The 27921-nt window shown below is 46.0% G+C and overlaps 2 protein-coding genes across 2 annotated transcripts in view; one reads left to right on the top strand and one right to left on the bottom strand.

Annotated features, from left to right (window-relative positions):
- ARMH3 (armadillo like helical domain containing 3) overlaps positions 1-7274 on the bottom strand; it is a 151005-nt gene extending 143731 nt beyond the window's left edge. Inside the window, exon 1 of the mRNA XM_081074511.1 lies at positions 7112-7274. The gene's annotated coding sequence lies outside the window, so the exon portion shown is untranslated. The remainder of the gene's footprint in view (positions 1-7111) is intronic.
- Positions 7275-10799: 3525 nt separating this feature from the next.
- On the top strand, positions 10800-18887 carry HPS6 (HPS6 biogenesis of lysosomal organelles complex 2 subunit 3). Its single transcript, XM_081074530.1, has one exon. It carries the CDS (start codon positions 10880-10882, stop codon positions 13289-13291), a length of 2412 nt encoding a protein of 803 aa, XP_080930656.1. The 5' UTR covers positions 10800-10879; the 3' UTR covers positions 13292-18887.
- Positions 18888-27921: the final 9034 nt, after the last annotated feature.

The raw sequence follows: 27921 nt of genomic DNA, 5'->3' as shown, positions 1-27921 counted from the left end.
GGCAGTGAGTGTTTTGTGTTTGTGTGAGCTTTTCAAATATATAAACAGAATTCAAATGTCCGTCAGCAGTAGAATGGGAAAATTAGATTCGTCTAATAGAATATCACACAGAAATTTAAAGGAACAAATTATTGAAACGATATTGATAAATTTCACAGCCGTTGAATGAAAAACATCAGAAAAAGTACAAACTAATGATCCCATTGATATGAAGTTCAAAAAAGGCAAAATTAATCTATGGCAACAAAGGCCAGAATAGTAGTTACCCTTGGGAGGAAATGAGTGGGAAGGGGGATAAGGAAGCATTCTGGGGTACCTGAAATGTGCTCTATCTTGATCTGAGTGAAGGTGTCAAACAAATGTGTAAAAAAAAAAAATCAAGCTGGAGAACTGACTCTGGGTGGTGAACACACAATGGGATTTATTGATGATGTAATACGGAATTGTACACCTGAAATTATGTAATTTCATTAACAATTGTCACCCCAATAAATAAATTTAAAAAAAAATCAAGCTGTATACTTCACATTATATAAGCTATTCCTCAATCTAAAAAATAAGTCTGTGTTCATATATGTATGAACATTTAACAGCACCCATGCCAAACAGTAGGACAGACACTAATACTCCCCGACTTGCATACTAAGGACCCCAATCTAAAATAATAACCAAAGTGTGAACACTTACTTAACACTCAGTAAGTAAATACCAGGCACTGTTCTTACCAGGCACTGTTCTAGGCCCTTTATGTACATTAATTCATGTAGGGGCGGAGGGACTCAAACCCAAACAGCCTTATGTTAGAGGTCCAGCTCTTAACCACTACGCTATGGCGTCTCTCAAAAGGCAGAGGAAGAAGCAGAAGTAGAGTAACTTGCACATAAGCAAAGCTGAGGATCTGCAGAGAAACTGTGAAAAGGTTCCAGCTGAGTGAGGAGAAAGAGTACGAGTATATACTCGTCAACCTTATAAACAAATGTTTTAGTATCCAGATGTCTTTTTTTAATTAGTTTCAGGCATACAGAACAACATAGTGATCAGAAATTTACATAATTCACAAAGTGATAATCCCAACAAGTCTACTAGCCACCCGACACTGTCCATAGTTATTAGAACATTATTGACTATATTCCCTATGCAGCACTACACATCCTTGTGACTAATATTTTTAATAATAGTTGACATTCAATATTATTTTACATTAGTTTCATGTGTAGAGCATAGTAGTTGGACATTTATATAACTTATGCAGTGATCCCCCCCATAAGTCTACTACCCATCTGATAATACAGTTTCTATAATACTATTGACTACATTCCCCATACTATACATCCCAGCGACTCTCCTGTAATTATCACATTGTACTTCTTTATCCCTTCACTTTTTTCACCCATCCCTCCAACCCCCTCCCATCTAGTAACCATCAGTTTGTTCTGTGTATCTACGGGTCTGTTTCTGTTTTGTTTGTTCGTTTATTTTGTTCTTTTAACTCCACATATCAGTGAGATCATATGGTATTTGTCTTTCTCAGTCTGACTTATTTCACTCAGCACCATATCCTCTAGATCCATCCATGTTGTTGCAGTGTCCAGATATCTTGAGTTTCATTACTCTAGCTTGCCAGGGGGTAGAGGTGCCATGGTAGAAAAGTAAGAGATAATTGTCTGATGCATGCATATGTGTATAAATATCGATAATGGTAAAGTTTAAAAAAAAAGAGATAGACAAATGAATGGAATGGTAGAAAACTTGGAAGGAAAAACTGGAGAAGAATCTGAGTGTCTAGTCAAGTTGATGGATATATCCAACATGATAACTAAAAATAAAAAAAAAAAGGCTGAAACACACTGATCTCCACAACAGGATTTAATTGACACTATTGTACTTGAGCTTAGTCAGTGCTCTGAGGATAAATCTGCACTGAAACTTGATAATGAATGGAAAGATACAGTAAAATAAGAGGAAAACAAAATGGAAAGCAAGTCAACTATAAGTCTGTACAACCCTCAGCTTAGAAGAGAATATTCTTGACCACTGCAGAATCTCCTGGGGTGCCTCCTGGAAATGTAGATTCCAAAGCCCCCTTCTCCACTACCGAAAAAACTTTCAAGATAAGAACTAGAGGGTCTACATTTTTAACCACCACCAATGTCAGTGGTTCTCAACTTGGGCAATTTTGATGTCTCCCAGGGGATATCAATGCCTGGAGACATTTTTGGTTGTCACAAATGGAAGAAGAGGTAATACTAGCATCTACTGAGGACAGGCCAGGGATGTTGCTATCCCTCCTACAACGCATAGGACAGTCCCCACAACAAACAATTATCTGGCCCAATATGTCAATAGCGCAGAGGTGGAAAAACCCTGCCCCAAGTAATTCTGATGCTCACTAAAGTTTGAGAAGTACTCATTAATGCCTTAAACCAGGCTTTGAAAGAAAAAGACCATCTGAAGACATGATTTTGAGAGGATAAATAAAACTTCTACCATCTCTAGAAAAGACACTGGAGTAACCCTTACCTACCTCCGTATTTCATTCTTCCTAGAGGATCTTGGCTCCAGTTTCTCCATCTGTGAAAGATCACTACAAGACACACTGACTACAGTAATCCACATTCTTGATGAAGGAGATGAAAATCCTATCTGCCCAGGAGTTGTGGCTGAGTCAAATAAAACCATTGTCTAACCATGTGCCAATACACAAAAGGAGGCCACGTTTATAGAGCTAGAAATAGTCTCCTGCCCTGACTGTCCTAAAAGTTCCCTAGCTCCTCTAGATGCGAGGCTATTTTTTTTTTCTTTTTTAATCTTTAGACAGAAGTTATCCACTCCCTAAGTTTTCCACAAGGCATACCATACTCTCTGGAGGTAATACTAGCAGTGTAAGCACTTAAGAGAATGCAGGGTATTCCTCCAAACCTCAACCCTTCATTTCTCAAACTACTTCCTATCATGCCTCTTCCTTTCTGAAGGCCCCAAGGATTTGGCTCACTTGCTGGATTCCACGTGGTCCAGAATGGCCTTCTAAATTTACCCTCGCCTATATCTGTACTTAATTCACTTCCCGGACATAGGGGTGGCCACTGCATTGCGTTGCTACTGTTCCACATGGTTCCTTGCCAAAGCTTCTTTCACAGCATGAGACACAGGTTCCCCCAATTCCCCACTGACTGGCTCCAAACAAGCATATAACTCCTTTCCATTTTAATGGATTTTTAATGCTAGTCACTCCAAGTCTTTTGTATTTCCAAAATGGAGTGAGGCCTGCATTCTTGAAGCCACCTCTCTGAATTCCTTCCCTTCATGGAGAAGTTCAGGATAGGCCACCATCCCCTTATTCTACCACTTTTCTTTTCTTTAATGCCTTTTTTTAATGCCTTTTTTCATTCCTCCAAATCTTTCAAAGCACAGGCTACCACTCAAGGTGATATACTCATATAATAAACAACACAACTGAGTACTCTCTATATACTTGGCACTTTCTAAGTACTTAAAATATACTATATACTATATACTATATTTAATCCTTACAATAACCAGATGAAACAGGCACTATAAGCATGATTTTATTTGGCCCAACGTAACACAGCTAATAAGATGCAAAGCCGCTAAATCTTTCTCTCCGGTAGCCAGCCCCTCTCCCTACCAGAATATCCTATTAGTGCAAAACCTCAAGTGTTGACTAGAAGAACATTCAAAATCCAGATCCAGTTCAAGTTCTGTGAAAACTCCAAACTGATACCCATAATATCAATATTCCCACTTTATCCAAGAAAATAGTCATCTCAAGTCATTGTCTGCCAACACCTACTTTCTAGGGACTAGGACAGAACCAGCCTGATTCAGTAAGTATTATGGGCAGCACCCATATCTAGCGTGTGCTCTAGACAGAGCTCCCCTCAGCGTGGGGGTATAGCCTGTACTTGAAAGTGGAAGTAATTCAGGGACTTTCCCAAGACTAAGCAGCAAGTGGCAAAACCAGAAATTTCTCAATCTACAAATAGGTATCAGCCACTGTCTACCTACTAAAGGTGAACCAGCTTCACAGACGAGAATTCAGTCCAGTCCCATAAGAACTGACCGAGTCTGCCCACTTTCACTAACTAAATAATACAGATGAAGAGGTTTAAATAAATATGACCAATACCTCAGGTTCCCTTTCTAATTATTTTACACAAGATGGAATGCACTTGCACCTTCAGAAGGAGGAACCAACTCCACATTGACAGGATTTCAGGAAACTGATTGAAAAGTCACCTTTTTGTGACATCTCCCAGAATGAGCATTCATTGTAAGATCCTCTTCTCAATGAGCAGGAGCCTCTTGTAAATTAATCCTATCTCCTGCTCAAGCCCTGAACTTCCTCAAACAGCACAATGTCACTCATGTCTTCTCTTCCTTTCCTACTGAACCATACATACAAGCCTCACGAGTACCACCTAAGGATAAAATAAAAATTATAAGACAGTCTCCCATAATCTTCTCAAAGGAAGCCCAAAAAGGTAACTGCAACCTTGCAAAGTAAGTTGATTTCCTGCTAGCTTCATAACTAACATGTATCAATACCTTACAATAACATAGGCATAGTATACGACAAAAAGGGGACCTAAAGGGCCAGCCCAGTGGCTCAGGCGGTTAGAGCTCCGTGCTCCTAACTCCGAAGGCTGCCGGTTCGATTCCCACATGGGCCAGTGGGCTCTCAACCACAAGGTTGCCAGTTCAACTCCTCAAGTCCCGCAAGGGATGGTGGGCTGTGCCCCCTGCAACTAGCAACGGCAACGGCAACGGCAACGGCAACGGCAACGGCAACGGCAACGGCAACTGGACCTGGAGCTGAGCTGCGCCCTCCATAACTAAGACTGAAAGGACAACAACCTGACTTGGGAATAAAAAGGGGGGACCTAAAATTACGTCATGGTTCTTGCCTTGAGAAGCTCACTATTAAATGGGAGAAGTCCATATTCTGATACTTCCTTGCAAACAACAAAATAAATATTTTCCTCCAGGATTTTCTTCACATATGCCCTCACTTACTCAGTGGCAAGATATTAAGTTCACTGGGCCTCCTTAATTCCAGCTGCCTACTTAACATGTCCTTGCGCACATCCCACAAGCAAATTGATCTCAGACTATGTCCCCTATACCTCATTCTATAGCCACCCCAACCCTTTAAAGAATCTCTCCTTTTTCTAATCCACATCCTGGCCAATGAAAGTCATTCACTCAATCTCTCAAATTAAGAGACCTTAGCCCACTCTCTCTCCCCAATCATTAAGTCCTGTTGCATCAATCTCAGAATTATTGCTAAAATCCATTCCCCTCCTCTTCATTCCCACTACCACACTTTATTCAGTCTCTCAGTCAACTGCAACAACTCTAATCAGTCTCACTGCCTCATTTCTCATTAATTCAATCTGCACTTCTGGCACTCCCTCACATAAAGGCTCAGATGGCTCCCTACTTTCTTTTCAGCCTCACCCTCTGTCAACTTCCCCACCACACATCCTGTTCGGGACAAATTTCTGGCACTTAAACATCATGGTATTTTTTCCCCTCACTTTCACCATGCCCATGTGCATGGTATTCTCTCCAACTGAAATACCTTTCCCTACTTGTGCAAGCTCCTACTCATCCTTCATCACCCAACTCAAGTATTTCCTCCTTGTGAAGATTTCCCAGACTCTCCAAGGCCATGGCAGTTCTTCACACTGTGGAAATTCCTCTATAAGGATATGTAACACACAGCACTACAATTTTCAGAGGAATGTGTCTCTCTGATGTCCTTGAAGAAAGATACTCACATTTCTAACCCCAGTGCTAATTACATAGTAAGTGCTCAATAAATGTGTATTGAATAAACAGTTAGCCTTCATATGTCCCAGATCGATTTATTTCACTATTTTCCCCAAATTTTATGGATTCTTGAACTTGGTTCTACGTGATATTTCAACTTTTATAACAAGTTATTTGAGTTGTCAAGGGTTTTTTAAATTATTATACAAATGTTGAATGAATTAATTATGCCTAAACATCTGATGAAAACACCTTAAAGGCTTTCCTATTAACTAAAAGAATGGCAATTCCCCCTTTGCAATCCTAACAAGAAGGATACACCTAGCTCCAGACTGATTATCTGAAAAGCCTTCACAAAGGAAGTACGTGCACATAAATCCAACTGAAGGCACACCCAAATAATTCCAATTAACTTGTACTAAGGGCAAGGACACAAACCATATTAGCCTTGGTTTACAAAGTCACTTAAAGCTCAGAATAGCCAAGAAACAGCTCTCATTAAGCTCAAATTTTTTTTCTGGAGAGGAAGAACTGGGGAGGGTCTGCTGATCCAGAACATTTATTAGGGACTGGCCCAAGTTTCTACTTCCCCATTCTGCAGAGGCAGCACTCCTCAGCTTTGGATAGCTCTCCGTCCCCAGGGAACCAGCTTTTCCCTCCTCTTGTTTATTCCCTACACTTGCCTGGGAATAGATTCGTTCCCCAGACGTGCACCCAGTAACCCAGAGAAGACACAGTAGCTTTATTGATTCTGTGTGAACGGTGGGTTGAAGTCCGTCGGTCAGAGACTTTAAAAAGAGGGACAGAATGGGGGCCCTTCCAGGATACCTGAAGACTTGGTGCAGACCAGCCTTCCTCTAGCCCTTTTCTGAGGTCTTGCCCCAGGCCCTCACCCCAGGGCCAGGCTGGGCTGAAGGCACCCAGGGGGGGCAACAACCTGGGATGAGAGGCAGCTTGAGGGATCAGGGTCAGACCGTGCTGGAGTCAAAGGTCAACACCTCGGCTACCAGGAGGGCCCAACAGGGACCGGGAGCCGGAGGGACGTGACAGCCACCGGATGGTCCGACCGACAGGCCGCTGGAGGAGCAAGCCGCTTCGCGCTCCGCTCCACCGCCTCGGGCCCAGCCTCCACACCGCAAGCAGCCTCAGCCCGCCCCAGCAGCTGTCCTCCCTCCCTCTCCCCCTTCCCCGTCACCCCCGTCGTCCCCTAGGCGAACCAGGCCCCGCCCCCAGAGCCGCCTCTGGGCCAAGGCCTAGTACGGCAGGACCCGCAGGGGTTGGCCAGGTTCCGGGACCGGCCCGGGCTGGCGTCGCTTACCGAGCCCCGGGCTCCTCCACCACCACCCGCGCCGCTCCCCGACCCGCTCGCTCCCGACGCCAGCGACGCCTCCGCGGCTCGGGACTCACGGCGGTACTCCCGACCTCTCCCGACCCTTCCCCGGGCCCACCGTGCCCCGCAGGGTCCTAAAGCCCGTTGTTTCATAGGTTCGCCCACGCCTGCTTCCTGAAGCTGGTTCAGACCACAACTCCCAGCAAGCATCACAAAGACAACTCCCGAAATGCACCGCGAGAAAGAAATTAACAAAAGAAACATCTATTGAGGATCTTTTGGATGCAAGTTGCAATAAGCAATGTTTTTCAATATGGCAGACTCTGAACTGGCAGTTGCACTTCTAGAAATAAATGTATCCTCTAGAAACACTGACAGAATTTGGAAGGATATGTGTTCCAAGCTGTTTATTGCTACTTTGTAAGTGAAAAATTGGAAACAAATTTATTCGTCCAACAAATATGTATTGTGTGTCTGCTGTGTGCAAAGCATCGAATAAGGCTGTGTTAACTTGGCAAGTAACCTTTCTGAGTCTGTTTTCTCATATACAAAGTGAAAGGATTATAAAATATATACAGAGCAGTGGGGGGTTGGAGCTGGGGGATGCCATTCAATCCTTACAGTGCCTTTTTGAAATACTAGGTGCTTTACAGATGACAAAACCAATATTCTGAGTGATTAAACAGCTTGCCTAAAATTCTAGATTTAGTAAGCTGTGAAGAAGACTTTGACCCACATCTATCAGGAAAGAGACCTTAACCTAGAAGGTCAAGTTCTTTCTTGGAAGATTTTTATTTTTCTTGTCTATTTACATAGCAGTGTAAAATGAGATTAGTGGTTAGAAGTTTACCTTACTAGAATAAAAAAGAATGAGAAGGGGCAAGAGCAAGGCATCTTGAAGAGAACCCCAATAGTTCCTGAACACTAGTTAGAAGCTTCCTATCCAATTGAAAGAATCCTTTTTCATACCTGATTTCCTTTTAAGAAACCTTTGTTGAGTACATACTGAATACCCAGTTCCTGGAGTAGTAAAAAACATTACAATTCTGAGATTATATAGTAACAAAGCGAGAGATAGATAGATAGATAGATAGATAGACAATTAAATGTCTTAAAGATCAGTGAATTATACAAGGACAGGCTTAGAAAGGCTCAAGTTGTAAATGCACCAAAAATTCAGAGAGGGGAAAATTCCATGTCAATCTCTGGAGGCTTGCTGGGGGAAAGTGAAGATGGACACAAATTTTAGAGGAAAGGAGAAAGGAAAAGAGGGTATGAGTGTGAAGCAATACAATACACTGCTTAAGCCTATGTCTGGGAAGTGGATTAAGTACAGATTCAGACAACGGTAAGTTGGGAAGGCCATACACAAAATAGGTAAGAGCACAACCTCTGAAAAACTGTGGGAAAGAATCCCAGATCTGCTACCTACTAGCAGTATGACTTTGGATAATGACTTGAGCTTTCTGAACTTTAATTTCCTATCTGAAAAATGAAGATAATAAAAGGCCTATGTCATATTGGTTTGATTATTCAGCATGGAACCCTTCCCCTCTTACTCTGAGGGCCTCTTCCTTTGGGTATTGTCTTGGTGGAAAACCAGGCCTTGAGTAATGAAGGTAAATAGCTTATATGACCTAAGCTTGGCCACTAGGTGCAGCCTCCAAGGATTTTAGCTCTTGTCAAAAGATGCAAAAATGAAGAGCTGGTCAGAATTTTGTTTATAACAGGTGTATCCTGGCGGGATGGTTCTACTGAAAAACAGTTGTGCTTCCTACTTCTTGGTCTTCAGAAAGTTTTTGTTCCTGCTCATTTTCTAAGCCTATTCTTCCTATCTCCTGCAGATTCTGTGAATCCCTTATGTTCTAATAAATTTCATTTTTATTTAAGATAGCCTATTTCTATAACTACTCTGTAACTCTTAGCCAAAGGGTTCCTAAGTGATATCACACACACACAAACATGTACCCCCTCAAGCTTATTTATTCCTTCACCACATATCTATTGAGGTCTTTCTTTGTGCCAGGCTGTACTCTAGAAATGAGGGTACAAATATAAAATAAATCCTACGGCAACTAGGAACAGCTGGATGAGGATCAAATTGGGATAGGAAGGTGATGTTTAGGACATGTTGAGATTGAAATGTCTATGAGACACCCAGGCAGATATGTTTAGTAGCCATGTGGATACCCTTTATTGAAACTCAGCAGAGATATATGGGCTGTACATAAATATTTTGGAGCCATTGGCTTAGTGGTAATGGTTCAAGCCATGAGAAGGAAGGAAATGGCTTAGACAGAAGGTTAAAAAAATAAATACATAAAAAATAAAAGGGCCCAAGATAGAATTTAAACACCTACATTTAAAGGATGGTGGAGGGAAATGAACCAATGTCAAATGGAAATTTCTGAAGATAGTACTATCTGAAAAAAAAAAATGACAGGAGAAAGATGCCGGGGAGACCACAGGAGGGACTTTCGATAAAAAGGTTGTCAAATGTCTCAGAGAGAAAAGAAAATTAAAATGTCCCTGAAGACCTCAGGAAAATCTACTGTAGGTAGGTAGTAGTTAGAGGAATGAATGGAAGAAGAAAAAGTGGAGGCAGCAAATGTTAGAGGATCTTTGCAAGAATCTTGACTGAAAGGAAAGGGAAAGCTAGAGGTGGGGAGATGAGGATGAAAGAGTGACTTCTAAGACAGGACAGAGGAGAGTGTGTCTATGCTAAGAGCAAGAGGACAGAATGAAGCTGATGAAATAGAAATGGATGCAGGTTCTCAGGGAAGCTGTCAGGGCAGAGAGGGAGAAGCAGGCTTCACAAAGAGTGGACTTGGAGGGAAGAGGAATAACATCACCTGAGAAAGCAGTTAGGGGTGGAAGGGACCCCTGCATATCAATTTGTAGGTGTTGCTGGAGAAATTACACACAGACTCAGTGCTTCTAAAGTATGTTTTAATTTTGTTTTCTAACAAACTGTTAGTTTTGATGATGAATTGTTGTAAAGTGGTTTGGTGCACTGACCCTGGACTGATTGCCTGTGGTTGAAAGCTCATCTCCACGTCTACTGCTTAATAGCTGTGTGAACCGGTCAATTTACTTAATCTCTCTGTGCTTTATTTTCTTTATCTGTAAAAGGGGCTTTTTTTGGGGGGGTGGGCTGCAGGGAGCTGTCAGATAATGCTATGAAAGTGTTAGCTACTATAATTATTTTCCACCAAATTACCATGTCCCAGAGGTTGAGGTTTTCTATTTTGTTAAGAGCTGTCTACTCAGAGTAGGGGCTCAATAAATTTTCATAAGTAAATGAGTTGGGGTGATAGAGCGAGGCTTGGAGGGAAGGAAAGCCTTGGGAGTAGGACGCTTTCAGTACAGAGCTCAGCGGGGCTAGAATCCTGATTAAGAGTCAAACTCTGGGCCACTCGCGGCTTCCTGGGGTCTGGGGCAGCGGGCCTACACCCCGACTCAAAGAGCGTACCTAGGGCTACCGAAGTCGCAGGCGCTGAGACCTTTGGGTGCTCGGGAAGCTCCTCCCCCGGCGAGGCTCCCATGGCTCCTCCCCTGGAGGGCGGTGTCACGCCCACCCAGCGAGAACAGGGGCAAGCACTGAATTTGCCCGGCGGAGGGCGGGGCGGAGCCGACGCTTAGGCCAGGCCTCGGCCCACCTCATCCGAGGGGGACGGAAGTCTCAGCCCCACTCTCGACCTCCCCCGGGAGCCCTGGACTGAGAGCCAAGCCTCGCCCCACCAGGCGGCCGGCACTATGAAGCGTGCGGCAACTCTGCGCCTGCTCTCGGATTTAAGCAACTTCAGCGGCGCAGCCCGGCTCCGGGAGTTGCTGGCTGCGGACGCAGAGGTCCGAGTGCGCTGCAGCCCGGACGGCCGCCACCTGCTGCTACTGCGACCCCCGGGGGCGCTGGCCCCGCAGCTGCTGATTGCGGTGCGTGGACCGGGCGAGGAGCTGGAGCGTGCATGGCCGGCTGGCCAACTCTCACCGCTAGACGCCTTCTTCCTGCCGTGGCCGGTGCGACCGGCGCTGGTCTTGGTATGGGAGAGTGGCCTAGCCGAGGTGTGGGGAGCGGGGGTAGGGCCCGGCTGGCGACTGCTGCAGAGCACCGAACTGTGTCCGAGCAGTGGATCCCGCGTGGTGGCCGTAGCGGCCCTCCGAAGCCGCCTGGTGTGGTGTGAGGAGCGTCAGGCTGATGCTGAGGGCTGCCTAGTGCCGCCCTCAGCAGCTTTCAGCCACCATGTGTGTGTCAGGACCCTGGAGCCCAGCGAGGAGGCTGGCACCAATCTGGGCCGCACACACATCCTCCTGCACCACTGCCCCCCTTTCAAACTGCTGGCCTCCCGCAAGGACTTCTTCCTGGTGCCCACTGCCAACACCTGGCGTGGCGTGGGCCACATTCTGCTCATCTGGAGCCCAGGCAAGGGTAAGGTGATGGTGGCTGCCCCAAATCTTGGCTTCTCCTACAGTAAGAGCCTGAATCCTGGACGAGGGGACACATGGGACTTCCGGACTCTTCTTCGAGGCCTTCCTGGGCTGCTGTCCCCCAGGAAGCCATTGACTGTACATACCTGGGCCCCAACTCCCCGGGGACTGCTACTGCTTGACTTCAGGGGCACTGTGAGCCTGGTGCAATCCCATGGTGGTACCCGGGCAGTAGGCACACTGCAGGAGGCCCCTGTAGGCCAGGCAGGGTCTGCAGCACTGGGAACATTTCATGGCACTCTGGCCTGTGTGCTGGGCTCCACATTGGAATTGTTGGATATGGGCAGCGGGCAGCTGCTGGAGAGGAAGGTCCTCAGTACAGACCGAGTACATTTGCTGGAACCCCTATCCCCTGACACAGAGAATAAGGCAGAGCTGGAGACACGAGGGGGTCTTCTTTTGCTTTCAGCCTTGGGTCTGTTTCGTGTAGGCTGGGAAGCCCCACAGGGCCTTGAGCTGCCTTCAGCTGAAGACCTGGTATTTGAGGAAGCCTGTGAGTACTACCAGCGGCGGAGCCTGCGGGGTGCCCAACTTACCCCGGAGGAACTAAGACACAGCAGCATATTCCGGGCACCTCAGGCTCTGGCCTCCATTCTCCAGGGCCATGTATCCCCTTCTACACTATTGACCATATTGAGGGCTGAGCTTCGGGATTACCGAAGCTTAGAGCACCTCAAAGCCCAGCTGGTGGCTGGGGACGATGAAGAGGCTGGCTGGACTGAGCTGGCAGAGCAGGAAGTGGCACGCCTGCTGAGGACTGAGTTGATGGGAGACCAGCTGGCCCAGCTCAACACAATTTTCCAAGCCCTTCCTACAGCAGCCTGGGGTGCCTTCCTCAGGGCCCTACAGCTCCAGCCAGATGGGAATGGCAGGTTGAGGTCCCAAGCTCCACCTGATGTGTGGAAGAAGGTACTAGGGGTTACAGCAGCTGGAAAGGAACCCCCCAATGGTGTACTGCCCCTCTTTGAACTCCTATGCCAATACCTCTGCCGGCTAGAACCCCGATGGCTGCCACCCTTTGTGGAGCTGGCACAGCAGCAGAGTGGGCCTGGGTGGGGGGCAGGGGGCCCAGGGCTCCCCCTGTATCGCCGAGCTCTGGCAGTACTAGGAGAGGAGGGGACCAGGCCTGAGGCACTGGAGCTAGAACTGCTTTTGGGCAGTGGGCGGCCCAAAGCAGTGCTCCAAGCTGTGGGGCAGCTGGTTCAAAAGGAGCAGTGGGAGCGGGCTCTAGAGGCTGGCCTGGTCTTCAGCCCCTCCAGCCCCCTGCTTCGAAGTGAGATCTTCAAACTGCTGCTGGCCGAATTTGCCCAGCACCGGCGACTTGATGCTCACCTCCCCCTCCTTTGCCGCCTGTGCCCACCAGACCTAGCTCCCACTGAGCTCCTGCTGCTACTGCGGACACACCTCCCAGATGAGTCAGAGCCCCCCACCCCATTCCCTGAGCCTGGGGCAGAGCCCCCTCTCACTGTGGGCTTGCTCAGAGCTCTACTAGAGCATACTGGGACTCAAGGACAGCCCTCAGGCCCAGTTCTAAGCTTATATGAGGACATCCTCTGGGACCCAGGCACTCCACCTCCCACCCCACCACGGGGACCTATGACTACCCTCCAGACATCAGACCACCCAGGCCTGGAGACCTGGGCACCATCTGGACAGGGCTTCTGTGTGACTGACACAGGCTGAAAAGAGCTTCTGTGAGCAGGGAAGCGTGCCTAGGAGTTGTAGAGGGCCAGAGTGAGCATTGTTTTATATATATATATATGTGTATATATATATATATATATATTCATATAATAAATATGTTTGGTCTTTATCTTCAGGTTTTTGTCATGGCACAGAGCTCTCCTAAAATCCTTAGATTTTCCTGAGTGATAGGAATGTCTTTTATTATTCATAACGGACCCCTTTAGATCACACCTGCTTTATGCTAATGAGGTAACTTAGGGTGGGGCCCCCAGCCTCAGAATGGGGCTAGTCACCAGAAGGACCAAGTGATGAGAGGATTGGAATTTTCAGCCCCATCTCCAACCTCCTGGGAGGTGAGTGGGACTAGAAATTGAGCTCTATAAAAACTCCTGGACAAGGAAATTTAATGAGCTTCTAGCTTGGTGAACACATCAAGAGTGACACCCAGAGAGGGCGTGGAAACTACCTACACACACACACACACCCCATACCTTGCTCTATACATGGATTCCATCTGGCTTTCCCTGAATTGTATCCTTTGTAATAAACCTGTAAACATAAGTAAAGTAGTCCCCAGAGTTCTGTGAGCCTTTCCAGCAAATTATCAATCCAAATTATAGCATGGGAATTCCCAATTTATAGCAGTCAGTCAGAAGTACCAGTGACTTGCAACTGGCATTTTTAAAAATCTGTATCATTTTATTTTTACTTTTTTATGCGACTGGCATTTGAAGTGGGGACAGGATTGTGGGACTGAGCCCTTACCCTGTGGGGTCTGCACTAACTGCAAGTAGTGTCAGAATTAAATTGACTTGTAGGACACCTATTTGGTGTTTGCAGAGAATTGGTTGTTGGTATTAGAAGACACTCCAGAAATATATACACACTTTGTGTGATTTTGAACAGCTGAGGGTCTCAGAGGATTGTGGATTATAGCGGGAGTTGTTGAATCTAACTCTGTTGGCTGCAGTGACCACTTCCAGTAATGAAAATAACACTTATGAGCATTTAATATGTGCCAGGCACTCTGCTGGTCTTTAATAATTTCTCACTCAATGTTTCTAATAACCCCATCAGGAAAGTACTAATATCATCCCCATTTTACAGGTGAAGAAATAGGTTTAGAAAGAGGAAATAAGGTTTAGAAAGCTTACTTGACCAAGGTCCGTCAAATGGAAAGTAGAGCTCTAAGATTTGAACCACTTTACTGTATAGCCCAGTAGCTGGCTTGGGCTTGAATGCAATTCTCATTCCTGATTCAAGCCTGTTGGAAGGAGGAGGATCTTCAGAGCTGCACCCTTTCCCCAAGACTCCTCTGTTCCCAGGTAGGAACTGTGCTAGGTCTTGGGCCCACACCTGTCTCCCCCAGGATTTCTGGAGCAGTCCCTGGTTGAGGGAAGATTTGCCACAGACAGGAAAGCTACTTGCAGAGCCCTCTAACTTAGTAACAAGAGTCGCTGGAGCAGGGTTGCTTGGAGGACTCCCGAAACCAAGTAACAAGAGCATCTCCGGCACAGATTTCTGTTCATCTGAATTTAGTCTGTAAGACCAACTCTGAAGAAGCCCTGCCCTATGCCCACTTCTACCCAAGTAACCCTTGATACTGCTACTTAGCATTATCCTGGGCCCCCAGCTATCCTTTTCCAGGACTTGGATTCCCAGTAAGGACTGCCACGCAGCTTTGCTCTCAGCTGGGACCTACAACTTGGGTTCTGCTCAGCCTCATCCTGGACTAAAGGTGGCCCTTGAGTTTTATATGGGACTGAGGAGAGCTCCCCTCCTCTTGGCAAAGGGGCACCATCTCAGGCTTGTCAAAGTCTGCTGTTACTCTTCAGCCACATGGACGTCCTGAGGCGGCTCATCTGCATGGCCCAGTCCTGGGCTGGCTCCGCAGCCTCACTGAAGTCTCAGGACCACATCTTGGCCTCATCCAGGACTTGGATGGCCTTTGTCCTGGCCTTCAAGCCAGGTTGTCTACCGATACCAGGACTCAAGCTTCTATCCCTTAAGCTACTGTTCCTCCCAGAGGCCCAGAACTAGGGACAGGTCATTCCTCAGCCTCCTTCTCAGCCCCTTTCTGGTTTGGGAGGGGTCCTCCTCTTCCTGGTCTGGAGGCTGGGCCCATCAGGACTCCTCAGTGGGAAGCTAGGGATGGCCAGAAGCAGGAATCTGCTTCCTGTTCATGATCCTGCTGAACTGTGGTGGTTTCTTTGCTTGAGATTTGTCTTGGGGCTCTTTGTGCTCAGAGGAAAAGGAATTGTACTCAGCGGGCCCCTGGGGGCATAAGCAAAAGAAGGGAGCCAGGCTTTTCCTTGGAATTGTATGACTCAAGGAAGTTCCTCAGGGCCACCCACTAGTAGGGCCTCCAGGGGGGTAAACACCCAGCTTGGCAGCTCAGGTCAGGAGCAGGTGGGCTTAGATGGGAACTTTCACCTGCTCTTACAGACTAGGCCCTTGATTGTGCTTATCCTTGCTCATACCCCACCTCTAACATGGGGTGGGGGTTGGGGGGAATGTGACTGACCCCAAACCATGCCTCAGGACGTTGGAGAACAGCTGAGAGATGCAGATATCATTGTGTTATGGTTCTGGTAGGGTGTGAGAGGGCTATCAAAGAGATGGCTCACTATGGTCTTCCTGAGTCAAAGTGCTCTGAATAGGTGAGTGGAGATCCCAAGTCTGAGGTCTTTGGTTGATAGGGAATGTTTTAGGGCCAGAAAGTAGAGAAGAGCCCTGAACAAGATGTGGAGACCTGGGGAAATGGGAGATATGAGTTGAGGTCCTTGATTTTGGATGGGTAAAGGGGGAAGTTCTGGGGCTAAAGGAGAAGCAGTGGAGAAGACCCAGGTCCTAGGTTCCTGGGTAAGTGAGAGAGAGGATTCTAGGCCCACAGGTAGGACCTTTTCCACAGGTATGCCTCACCTTTGGGACTCTCTCAAGTTCACTTGGCAGTAGCCTCTAGAAAGCTTGAAGATGAAGCTAAAGCTTGGCAAGAGCAGAATACAATCTGGGCAAAGAAGAAGCAAAGCCTAAGTTTCCTCTACCTGCCTGTGTGGCCGTAGTACCCAACCCTCCCTTTTTCATCTTCCTACCGCCTACCCACATTCCCAGCCCCAGCTCTATACTTCCCGTCCCTCATCAGGGGATCCACTATTTGAACATAGACCACAATTTCCATGCCGCCCATGGCTAGACCACGGGACTATAGGGACCCAAATCTTCTCTAAATTGCAAAGGCTAGAGAGCAGAGCCCCACCCCTTCCTCTATAAGTGGCCAGATTGGGTCAATGTCCAAACCACTCCTGCTTTCCTCTCATGCCCTGAACCCACCCCAGGCCTGGCCTTGGCCACCTGTCATTGAGACTGTTATGGTAGGTTCCCAGTTGGTATCCCTGTCTCCTCAAATCTAACTTTGCTAATCCAGAGTATTGTAACAAGCAAATCTGATCAAGTTCAGCACCTACTTCAATATTCATGGTAAAGACCAAATTCTCAACAAATACATCTCTTCCTTCATGACTGACACTACCTCTCTTTCCATTCTTGTCTGTAGTCAATCTTCCATCTCCCACCCTCTGAAGAATATATTACACTTTGAACTACTTGTGGTTCCCTGAACTCACTAGGCTTCCCAGCCTCGTGCCTTATGCTTGGCATGCTTTCTACTCTCTTCTCTGTCTGACCTAAACCCTTTAAGATACATTCAAGCGTCACTTCCTCTCCTACAACTTCCTTACTTACCCCCAATAGATTTAGTTGCAGCCTTCTGTTCTCCCATAATTCTTGGGATGTACCTCTAAAAAAGCATTTGTCAAATTATGTTTCATTGACTACTTATTTGTTTGTCTCCCTGATTAAAGGAAGAGACCATGGTTATTTGTATTTTTGTATCCTCAGCATGTATTACAGTACCAATGTCACAGTAGGTTCAATTATTGAACATGCAGGAACTGACTGATTCCTGTGGCCTAGAGTGAGAAGGGATTAGGCTCTGTGCTTTAGGGATTTTCTGGCTTTTTCCCTTCTTCCCTTAGGCCAGACTTGATCCAGATCTGAAATTGATGGAAGTAGGTCAGCTGAATCTGAAGGAAGAACCAGGTCACCTGGGGCAATGGTGTGGGTGGGGAAGCCACTGAACCAGGGCCATCTTGGGAGTTGAGGTGGGGGTGGAAGGAATGGACATAATTGGTACTAGCCAGGGGCCCCGATCCCCAAACCAGAAGAGAAGAAGGGGCGGGAAAACCTGGGTCAGTGAGGTTCTAGGGGAAGGATGGGTGGAAGGAGCTAATGGGAGTTGTGGGGCAAGATCAAAAGACTAAGGATTGATCCCCGTGTTGAATACCGCCATCAGGGAACTTGTTCTTGGGAAGTGTTCAGATGCACCAGAATTTTGTTCAGAGACCGAGGTGGTCAGGGAAAGAGAGAGAGCTTCAGAGACTGGGGAGAAGGCAGTTCTAACTCCAGGCTGGAATGCCTGGCACCCTTACTGCCCTGAAGGGAAAAATATCCTGGAAGTGGCTCCTCAGGTCCCCACTTGGTCTTCCTATGCACAGGCTCCCCCTAGTGGTTCCTCTTGCCACAGCCAGTTCCACCCACCACCCTCAAAACTTGCACATATTTGACCTTTTTGACTAAGAACAGAGGAAGTCTCTGGAGGTGATAAATTAAGGTTCTCGGAGGGCAAGAGAGGTGGAGGAGCAGGTCGTCAGGGCAGAAGTCAGGGAGCAAAATCACAGGGAAATGAAAGGATGCTGGACTTGTAGTAGGATGGTACCACCCAAAAGAAAGGGGACCTGAGCTCCCAGGATGCTTCCATTCCATGGTTGTAAACTGTGCTTACACTATTACGACATGGGACCCCATTTCTGCTGGTAAACAAACATTCAGGTTGGGAGGGAAGCTGAATCAGGCTGTGAGGTCCTGGCGGAGTGACCAGTCACTCACCGGTTGTGGATAGAAGACTAAGAGTGGTTTCTCCTCTAATTCTCAGAGGAAGGGTTTGGGGCCTGGCTCCAAAGATCTCTGCACAAGAGCACGACAGAACAGGAGCAAGAGGAAATGTGAGGAGAAACAGAGTCAGAGAAATGAGTAAGAGGATGGAGTTGGACCAGGAGAACAGAGAGAGGAGACAGACAAATGGGAATGAGGAAATGGTTCTGGAAGAGAAAGGGAAATCCATTCACTCTGGGGAGCAGAGGAGGCTCTCAGGTGTGAATCCTGGGCGATGGAGGAAGGGGGGTCCCTCGGGGCCCCTCACCAGAATTATGGCCAAAGCGTAGAGCCAGTGGAACAGCTGGTCTAGATCTGGTCTCCCAGAGGTTTCCACTATCTGGGAAATAACGGAAAAGGAAAGGACCTGTGAGGACCTGGGGAAAGGAGAGTGAGGGGGTGGACTTCACCAAGAATAAGGATGGTCCACTTCATCCTGAGCCTCCCGGAGCTGGACGTTCTGGAGGAGCCAACGGTCCAGATCTCTCATAGGTTTCAGGTCCTCAGGCTTTGGCAGCCATTCAGATTCCAAGGTGATGTGCAGTCTTCTCAACATCTGTACTGAGAAAAGTGGGAAGAGATGGGCATTGCCCCTATCCCTAACAGCCCCAGGCAGACTGTAGGAGCATCCTGGGGTTTCAGAACTGGGGACAGGGTTTTCCAAGCAGAAGGGGACAGAGCCCTGATGCTGGCGGTGGGAAGGTTACAGCAGGGTTCTGATAATCACAGTGGGGGAAGGGAAGGGAAGGGAAGGCTATTAAGGGGAGGTATGGGACGGGGGTACCCAGAGATAGCCAGGTCAGTGTCCTGGACCACAGCAGTGGGGACACTGACCTGGATATCACTGAGATCGCTGTCCAGAGGGGAAATCAAGTAATTACTCATCACTGACTAGATTGGCTTATTGTTCTCAGAGCCCCTTTGGGGATAGAAGCAGCTTAGTGTGGGAAGGGGATTTATTCAGAGCCTAGAGGAGAGAGGAAGGACATATCAGTGACCCACTTCTTGCCTCCACCACACTGGGCTGGCACTAGTGAGTTCCCCAGTGAGTAGGTCTTCCCTGTGAATGTTGGGGAAGGGGAGGACATGAAGGGGCCTTTACTGGGTATAAGGGAAAAGCTGCTTCGGAAGGGGGGATGGGAATGGCTCCGGAGTAGAAAATTTGGAAGCGGATGGCCAAGAGGGGTCAAACCAAAGAAGGGGAGTCAGAACACTAGTTGGATTTCCTAAACCTTTGTGGTTTGTCCAATAAAAGATAGTTTCTCCCTGTAGAATGTACAAATTCCAGGTGGCTCCAGAAGGTCTCTCTACTGACATCGTGAAGGGGGTGTATTTTTCATTTTCATGACAAATTTAACTAAAGCTGAGAGTGGGCTCTGGATCCATGTTTGTCACTTTTGTTAGACTTGTCCATCATCCCCTCAATTATCAGCAGTCAGATCTTAACTCGAAGAGGGCTCCCATGCTTGGAGTGAAGGAAAATGAGGCAGAGAATCTGTGCTCAATCCATTTCTCCCATGAATAGTTTTTTGGAAGCAGAACTCCAAAGGGTCATATAGGGGAGGACAGCTGAAGAGCCATCAAGAATACAAGAGGGGAGCAGTTCTCCATCAGTCCCAAATCTGCCAGGCCTGTCCCAGTTCTGCCCCCTAACTTCAATTCCCCATCACCACCCTGTCAAGCCTTGGTCACCCCTTTCCATTGCTCACATCTCCCACACCCCATCTCTTCAAGTAATGGATTCTGAGCTTGTATGCATTGAAGGTCAAATCTACTGAGTCTACGAGTACGCTGAAATTCTTAAAATTTGAATTCAGCACATCTTCTGTATTATAAACCCTGCTGATGTCCTAATATCCTCCAGCTGGGTAGTCACATGGGTCGGGTTGGGGGGGCAGAAATGGGGTGGTAGTACAAGAATAGGATCTGGAGCTGGGAGGATAATCCCACCCCATACCTGTGCCTTCTTGCCCATTATTTCTGGGATATTATAGAGAGACTGTGGGTCCCCTACTGGTTTCCAAGTTTCTCTAATCCCAAATCCATGTGACTGATTCTAAGAAAGGGGGGATTAGGACACAGACAGTGCTTAAATCCATGTACTGGGAAGTAGAGGGAGCAGAGTGAGGACACCAGAAGGAAAGTTTGAAGGAAGGGGTTTCCGGCCCAGAAATGACCCCTAGGGAGAAGGGACATAGAATGAGACTGGGTGGGCTGGGGTCAACCATCTGTGACTGTGATGCCTGGAATCTCACCCACCCACTCCCATGAATGGGTGTGACCCAGGGTCTCTGAGAGGCTGGGATTCTGGAGTGAGGGTGGGATCTGAGTCTGGCCCAGAGGGAAATTCCCACAGTGGAGGGAGTTAAATCTCTTCTGTGCCTGGAGGATGGCCTTAAGAAAGGAGCAAAAGTTGTATTTGTTTTTTTCTGAGGGAGTAGCTGCTATAGGAAATGGCCTCATACAGGGGCTCACTGCTTATGAAATTGCAGATATTCTGGCTCCTGGTAGACAAAGCAGGAGGGAGAGGGAGATGGAACTCAAGACCAGGTCAGAATGTGGAGAGAGGTCAAGAGAGTCAGGAGAGGAGGATGAGAAAGAGGACAGGGGGAGGTGTGAAAATTAGGAAGGGATGGATTGAGGTGGAGGGAATGAGAGAGAAAAATAGAAGAGGGGTCAGGGGCAGATGAGAGGAGTCAAGGTACGGACAGTGGTAGGTTTTGGGGAGTTCTAAGTAATGAAAAGGGATGGTTTTTTTGAGGAATGGAGCCCAGATGCGGAGCAAGTTGCATAAAGTGGGGAGGGGTCACAGGTTAGGATGTGATCTCATTGAGACCAGAGGTGGCTCCCGCCCTGAGACCAGATTTAAGACATGGGGGGTGGGTACTGGTTAGGCGAAAGGAGCATGGTCATGGCCTGCAGGAAGGAGGTATGCAGGTGGTGCTGGGAACTGGACTTATGGAACTAATAGCCCCTTCAGAACTCACACAGGCAGCAATACAGGCTGAGGCCGGACAGGAAGAGTACCAGACTAAAAATGAGGCAGACACCAGGCACCATTATGTAGCTAGCCTCATATTCAAGACCTGGGAGGGGTGGGGGAGGGTATTCAGTCTTAGACTTCAGCCAGACATCCAGGTAGCTACTCACCCAGCCTACTTCCTATGTGCACAGAGCAGGGAGGGGCAGTGGCAGAGGTGGCCTCTGGAGATCAGACCAGCAAACAGAGCTCCCTTGATCTTCTTGTAGCTGTCCCACTGGCTGTCCTTGCTTTTTATGCTCTCAGCAAGTCTAGGTCTAGGTGAGGGAGAAGACAGAGTGATGAGGCAGAATGGACCCAATTAGCCAGCACCTATTGGGCAAAGGGGGACAGCCTCTCCTACATATCCTCCTACACCATGTAGATATACTGACATGGGACAGGAGGGCGCCAGAGCCTCTCTGCTTTACTGCTGGACCAGCCTACTTGGTTTGCAATTTCTTAGTTCCTAAGAAACCAGTCCTCTATTTCAGTCCTCCCACATGTCCCACTTCAGGATCCCATCCATTTCTACTCCTGTGGGCCTCAGACATCCCCTGGGGTGACCTCCTGACAGTGAGCTGGCTGGGAAGAGGGGATGTGGAGGGTCTATTTCTGGTCTGACAGGTGGCGTGGGACAGAGCAGTCCTAGTCCCCATCTCCCAGGGCCTCTGGGCACATCACAATAGCTAACTGTTAGGAAAGTATGCCAGGGACTTTCTAAATTCTCTATAACAATTCATCCTCCTGACAACCTTATAAGACAGGTGTTACTATCTCCATTTTAGAGTTGAGGAAACGAAACACGCTCAAAGAGGTTAAATAACTTGTTCATAGTTACCCACCTATAAGTGGTTGAGCCAGGATTCAAAACAGGGGCATCTGTAGCAAGCGCCCATGCTCTAAACCACTGTGCTGTGATTACTGCAGGGATCCCCATTTTAGTTCATGGCACTAGCATCCTCCCAGTTCCCCCAAACCTCAACATTGCTTTCCAACCTCCCCGCCTTTAAATCCCCAGATTCAGTAAACTGCCAAATTCCATCTATTTTCCTCCTCTTCTCAGAACCACCACAAATGCTCTAATTCAGGTCATGACTACTTTCCACCAGGATTTTGTCTCGTTTATGTTTAGTATTTGTTGTTATAAAGGTACCATTGAGTACATTAAAGGAAATTTGAAAAATGACAAGAAAAATCCACCTAGAATTAAATCATCTTATTACTACCATTTTACTTTCTTCCCATGTAATTTTTCCTATGCATAGACCCCTTTACATAATTCCAATGACTTTGTATAATTTTCATCCTACTTTTTCAGTTAATATTTATCATGTGTTTATTCACATTTTTTTAACCTCTTGGTTAAAAAATCATTTTGATGGCTGTGTAGAATTCCATTATTAGGATGTCATATAGTTGGGTTTTTTTAAAGATTTTATTGGGGAAGGGGAACAAGACTTTATTGGGGAACAGTGTGTACTTCCAGGCCTTTTTTTCCAAGTGAAGTTGTTGTCCTTTCAGTCTTAGTTGTGCGCAGCTCAGCTCCTTATCCGGTTACCATTGCTAGTTGCAGGGGGCACTGCTCACCATCCCTTGTGGGACTTGAGGGGTTGAACTGGCAATCTTGTGGTTGAGAGGCCCCTGGCCCATGTGGGAATCGAACCGTCAGCCTTTGGAGTTAGGAGCACAGAGCTCCAACCTCCTGAGCCACCGGGCCGGCCCGTGTCACATAGTTTTAACCAAGCTATTCTCTTATCCATCACTTTCTGGCGTTTCCAATTTTTCTATAAGTGAAACTATGATTCCCAGAAATGGAATTAGTGGGTCAAAGGTTGTACACATTAATACAAGTTGCTTTTCTGAGAGATTAGCTTACAAAAAGTGTACGAGAGTCTAGTCTCTTCACATCTTCCCAACACTGCCTCTTCAGTATGATTCCATTTACATACTTCAAAAACAGGCAAAACTAATCATGATGTTAAAAATTAGTACAGTGGTTACCCTTGGAGGGAAAAATCATTGGAAAGGGTCTCAAGGAAGACTTCTGGAGTACTGGTAATGTTCTACTTGATCTCAGCACTGGTTACAGAGCGTGTTCAGTTTGAGAAAATTTGTCAAGTTGAGCAATTATCATATGTGTAGTTTCTAGTTACACTTCATACTGAGTTTACCAAGCATGCCAAAAGCACAAGGGTGAAATGAGAAAATAGGTAATTTGTACTTCATTGGAGTTTAAAATTTTTGTGTTCCAGTGAGATATAATGTATTACAGAATTGTACACCTGAAATCTATGTAACTTTACTAACAATTGTCGCCCCAAAAAACTTTAATTTAAAGAGAAAAAAACAACTTTTGTGTTCCAAAAACACCCTCAAAAAGTGAAAAGACAACCCCAGAATTAGAGAAAATATTTGCAAATCATATATCTGATAAAAGACTTGTATCTGGAATATATAAATAACTCTTAAAACTCAGTAATAAAAAAGACGACTTAATTTAAAAACGGGCAAAGGATCTGAATAGACATTTCTCCAAAGAAGACATACAAATGGACAATTAAGCACATGAAAAGATGCTCAACATCATTAGTCATCAGGGAAATGCAAATCAAAACCACAGTGAGATACCACTTCCCACACTCCAGGATGGCTACAATAAAAAAGACAGACAATAACAAGTGTGGGGGAGGACATAGTGAAATTAGAGTCTTCACGCATTGCTGATGGGAATGCAAAATGCTGTAGCCACTTTGGACAACAGTCTGGCAGTTTCTCAAAAGATTTAACATAGAGCCACCATATGACCCAGAAGTTCCACTCCTAAGTATACAGCCATGAGAAATCAAAATATGTGTCTACGCAAATCTGTGTACATAAATGTTCATAGCAGCAATATTCATAGCAGCCCAAAAGTGGAAACAACCCAAATGTCTATTAACTGATAAATGGATAAATAAAATGTAGTATATCCATACAATGGAATATTATTTGGCAATAAAAAGAAATGAAATACTGGTACATGCAATAACATGGATGAATCTTTGAAACATTCTTCTAGGTGATAGAAGATAGTCACAAAAGACCATGTATGTATGATTGCATTTATATGACATGTCCAGAGGAGGCAAATTTATAGATACAAAGTAGATTTGTGGTTGCCTGGGGTTGGAATAGTGGGGGAAAATGTTTTAAAATAGGTTGTGATAATGATTCAACAACACTATAAAAACACTAAAAGCCATCGAATTGTACAGTTTAAATGAGTGAATTGTATGGTATGTAAATTATATCTCAATAAAACCGTTATATATTTTTTAATTTACTAGGAAAATTATCTTTATTAGTCTAATAAACCAAAAATCATGTTATTTTAATATACATTCATTTGTTTACTATGTTTTTATGTTTTAGTCTTAGTATTTCTTCCTCTGAAATTGTCCTTTATCCATTTATTTATAGAAGAGCCTCTTTTTTTCAACTTTTTTTGCATTAATTAGTTATACAAAAAGATTTTAACTCATCATATTTGCTACAAATATATCTTCTAGTGTATCTGCTTTTGGAAGGGTGAGGGTAGGGGTGGTGATCCAGTTTGTTTTTTACTTATATACATACATTTACCAAAGTTGTAAATTTAATATATAGTCAAATTGATCTTTCTTTTTTTTAATTGAGGTGAAATTTACTGTTTTCCTTTCTGATTTCTTCTATGGTATTTAAACTTGCAAGTTTATCCTCCCCACACATACTCCTAGAAGGTCCTAGAAGGTTGATGAATATTATTTCATCTTATTTTCTTCTAATTTTATTTTATTTTTAAAATTTTTATTGGGGAATATTGGGGAACAGTGTGTTTCTCCAGGGTCCATCAGCTCCAAGTCGATGTCCTTCAATCCAGTTGTGGAGGGCGCACCTCAGCTCCAAGTCCAGTCACCATTTTCAATCTTCAGTTGCAGGAGGCGCAGCCCACCATCCCATGCAGAAACTGAGCTGGCAACCCTGTTGAGAGCCCGTGCTCCTACCCACTGAGCCAACCGGCTGCCCTTCCGGCAGCCCTTCCGGCAGCTCAGCAGCACCTCGTTGTCTTCAAACCAGCCGTGGAAGATTCAATCCAGCCGCAACCCACCATCCCATGCAGGAATCGAACTGGCAACCCCATTATTCAGAGCCCATGCTCTAACCAAGTGAGCCATCCGGCCGCCCTCTTCTAATTTTATTTGCTTACATTTAATTCTTTAATCTTGTACAATTTATTTTAAGAAGAGTTAGGATCTTTGGGTTTTAGTTTTTTAAGTTGCTAGCTGCATGGTCCTCATGGCCTCCTAAATGGTCCCTCTTCCCTAGTTATATATACCGGATCAAACTAATCTTATTAAAAAGAACAAAACAACAACAACAACAACAGATCTGGGCTAGCTTGGTGGCTCAGGTGGTTGGAGCCCCGTGCTCCTAACGCCAAGGTAACCGGTTCGATTCCCACATGGGCCAGTGAGCTGTGCCCTCTACAGCTAAGATTGTGAACAACAGTTCTCCCTGGAGCTGGGCTACTGTGCTGCAATGAGCAGCCGGAGGTTGGCGCCAGCTGCTGTGAGCTGCTGTGAGCTGCTGTGAGCTGCTGTGAGCTGCTGTGAGCTGCTGTGAGCTGCTGTGAGCTGCTGTGTGCTGCTGTGGGCTGCCATGAGCTACCGTGTGCCGATGTGAGAGGCTGGCAGGCAGCGTGAGCTGCCGTGAGCCGCGGACCAAGGACTGGCGACCAACTGCCTCAGCCGGGGGAGGAGCGCAAGGCTCATAATACCAGCAGGGGCCAGGGAGCTGTGTCCTACACAACTAGACAGAAACAACTGCTAGAACTATAGTGGGGGTGGGGGTGGATAGGTGGAAGAAGGGGGAAAAAAAAACATCTCAGTCACTTCTGTGTTCAAAAACTGTTGGTGGCTTCCCACTCTCTGTAAAATTAAGTCTACACTTCTCAGCCTGTTATTCAAAACTCTACAATTTAGGAAGGCTGTGGAAGTCACTTTTACTGATTCCTTCTCTCCCATCCAGCAAAGTACTCATCATTCCTTCCCTCCACTCCCCAAACTCCCACAGTGCAACCTTTGTTGCCTACAGCCTCATTTGCCTGCTCTGTCTTCTCCCTGGACCGTCCTCCACTACCTTCCCTAAAGCAATCCCTCTACTTCAGGTGCCTGTCAGTCCTTGCCAAAATCACTTGCTACAGGCCTACCTCCCTTCAAACAATCACAACCAATTTTACCTTCAGCAAGAAGCCTTCCCAGATCTCTGGTCAAAATTACTTTCTCTCCCTATAGGTCTGTCTATAGTACTTTGCCCATTTTAATCCTATTCCCTGATGTATGCTTTTTACTCAGATTGTGGCTGGGTCTGACTTTCCTCAGCTCTGGGAGTTTCTGGAGGGCAGGGACCACGTCTTTCTTGATTGTAACCCCTTAGCTCTTCAGTGATAGCCCACTATGTTTGCATGAAATTCAAAATCCTTGCTGACTCTTTGATCATGGGCAAGTTGCTTGGCTTCTCTGGCCCTTAGCTTCCCTGTTTCTGGCCTTTAGTGTTCTCCTGTTAACAGGAGGTAATAACTCTACATTATAGAGTTGTGGTCAGCTTTTAATGAGACCATTGATGTAAAGTATTTCTAACAATACCGGGTGTAGAATGAATGTTAACTGCCATCATCATCATCATCATCACCATCATCACCATCATCATCATCACCATCACCACCACCACCATCCTCACCATCATCGCCACCATCATCACCATTATCATTATCATCACCATCATCATCACCACCACCATCCTCACCATCATCGCCACCATCTTCATCACCATCATCGCCACCATCATCACCATCATTGACACCACAGTATCAACTCATCTGGTCTCGACCTCTCTCCTGCCACATTTCCCCTTGCTCACTAGGCTCAGAACCTATTGGAATTCAATTCTTCCAACCTGCCAGGCACTTCCCAGCATGAAGGCCTGTTTCCTCCAGCTGGAATCCTCTTCCCCAGGCTCTACCTGGCTAAGTCCTCCTCAGCCTTCACGTCTCTGATACATCACCCCTTCAGAGTAGCCTTCCTTAACACACCAGTTTAAATTAGGTCTCCCTATATTTATCCTGAACTATTCAGTCACATCATAAATTGTAATTGCATATATATGTGACCATCTGTTTAATATGTTTTCCTGCCCAGCTGTATGTGCCATGTTGTCTTGTTCACTGTTCTATGTCCAGCTCCTGGCTGGAGATGCTCACTAAATGTAGCTTGAGTTTGGCTGAATGAATGATGAACAGAGTAGTTTATATTAGCAGTTACTCGGTAAGTATTTGAACTTGAATCAAGTTAACCCTAGACCCTTTATCATAGTAAAAGCACAGACCTGGGCTTCACAGATGGGAATACGAGTTCGCAGAGATTCCATTTAAATATATAATCAAGAAAAACTGCATATGTACAATAGGAGGTAGAAATAAAAACATTCGTAGAAGTGTTCTTTATGATAGCAAAACCCTAGAAACAACCGAAATGTCCAGTGACAGGAGAATGAAAAACATTAGTATAGTCATACAATAAAATATCACACAATCTTCAAA

The sequence above is a fragment of the Rhinolophus hipposideros genome, assembly GCF_964194185.1.
Source record: "Rhinolophus hipposideros genome assembly, chromosome: 15".
NCBI classification, from domain to species: Eukaryota; Metazoa; Chordata; class Mammalia; order Chiroptera; family Rhinolophidae; genus Rhinolophus; species Rhinolophus hipposideros.
The sequence above is the reverse complement of the archived record's forward strand: the minus strand, read 5'-3'. Positions and strand labels throughout refer to the sequence as shown.

Bases quoted from the DNA above. Each gene is read 5' to 3' on its own strand.
- HPS6 (XM_081074530.1), top strand. From the start codon at position 10,880: ATGAAGCGTGCGGCAACTCTGCGCCTGCTCTCGGATTTAAGCAACTTC.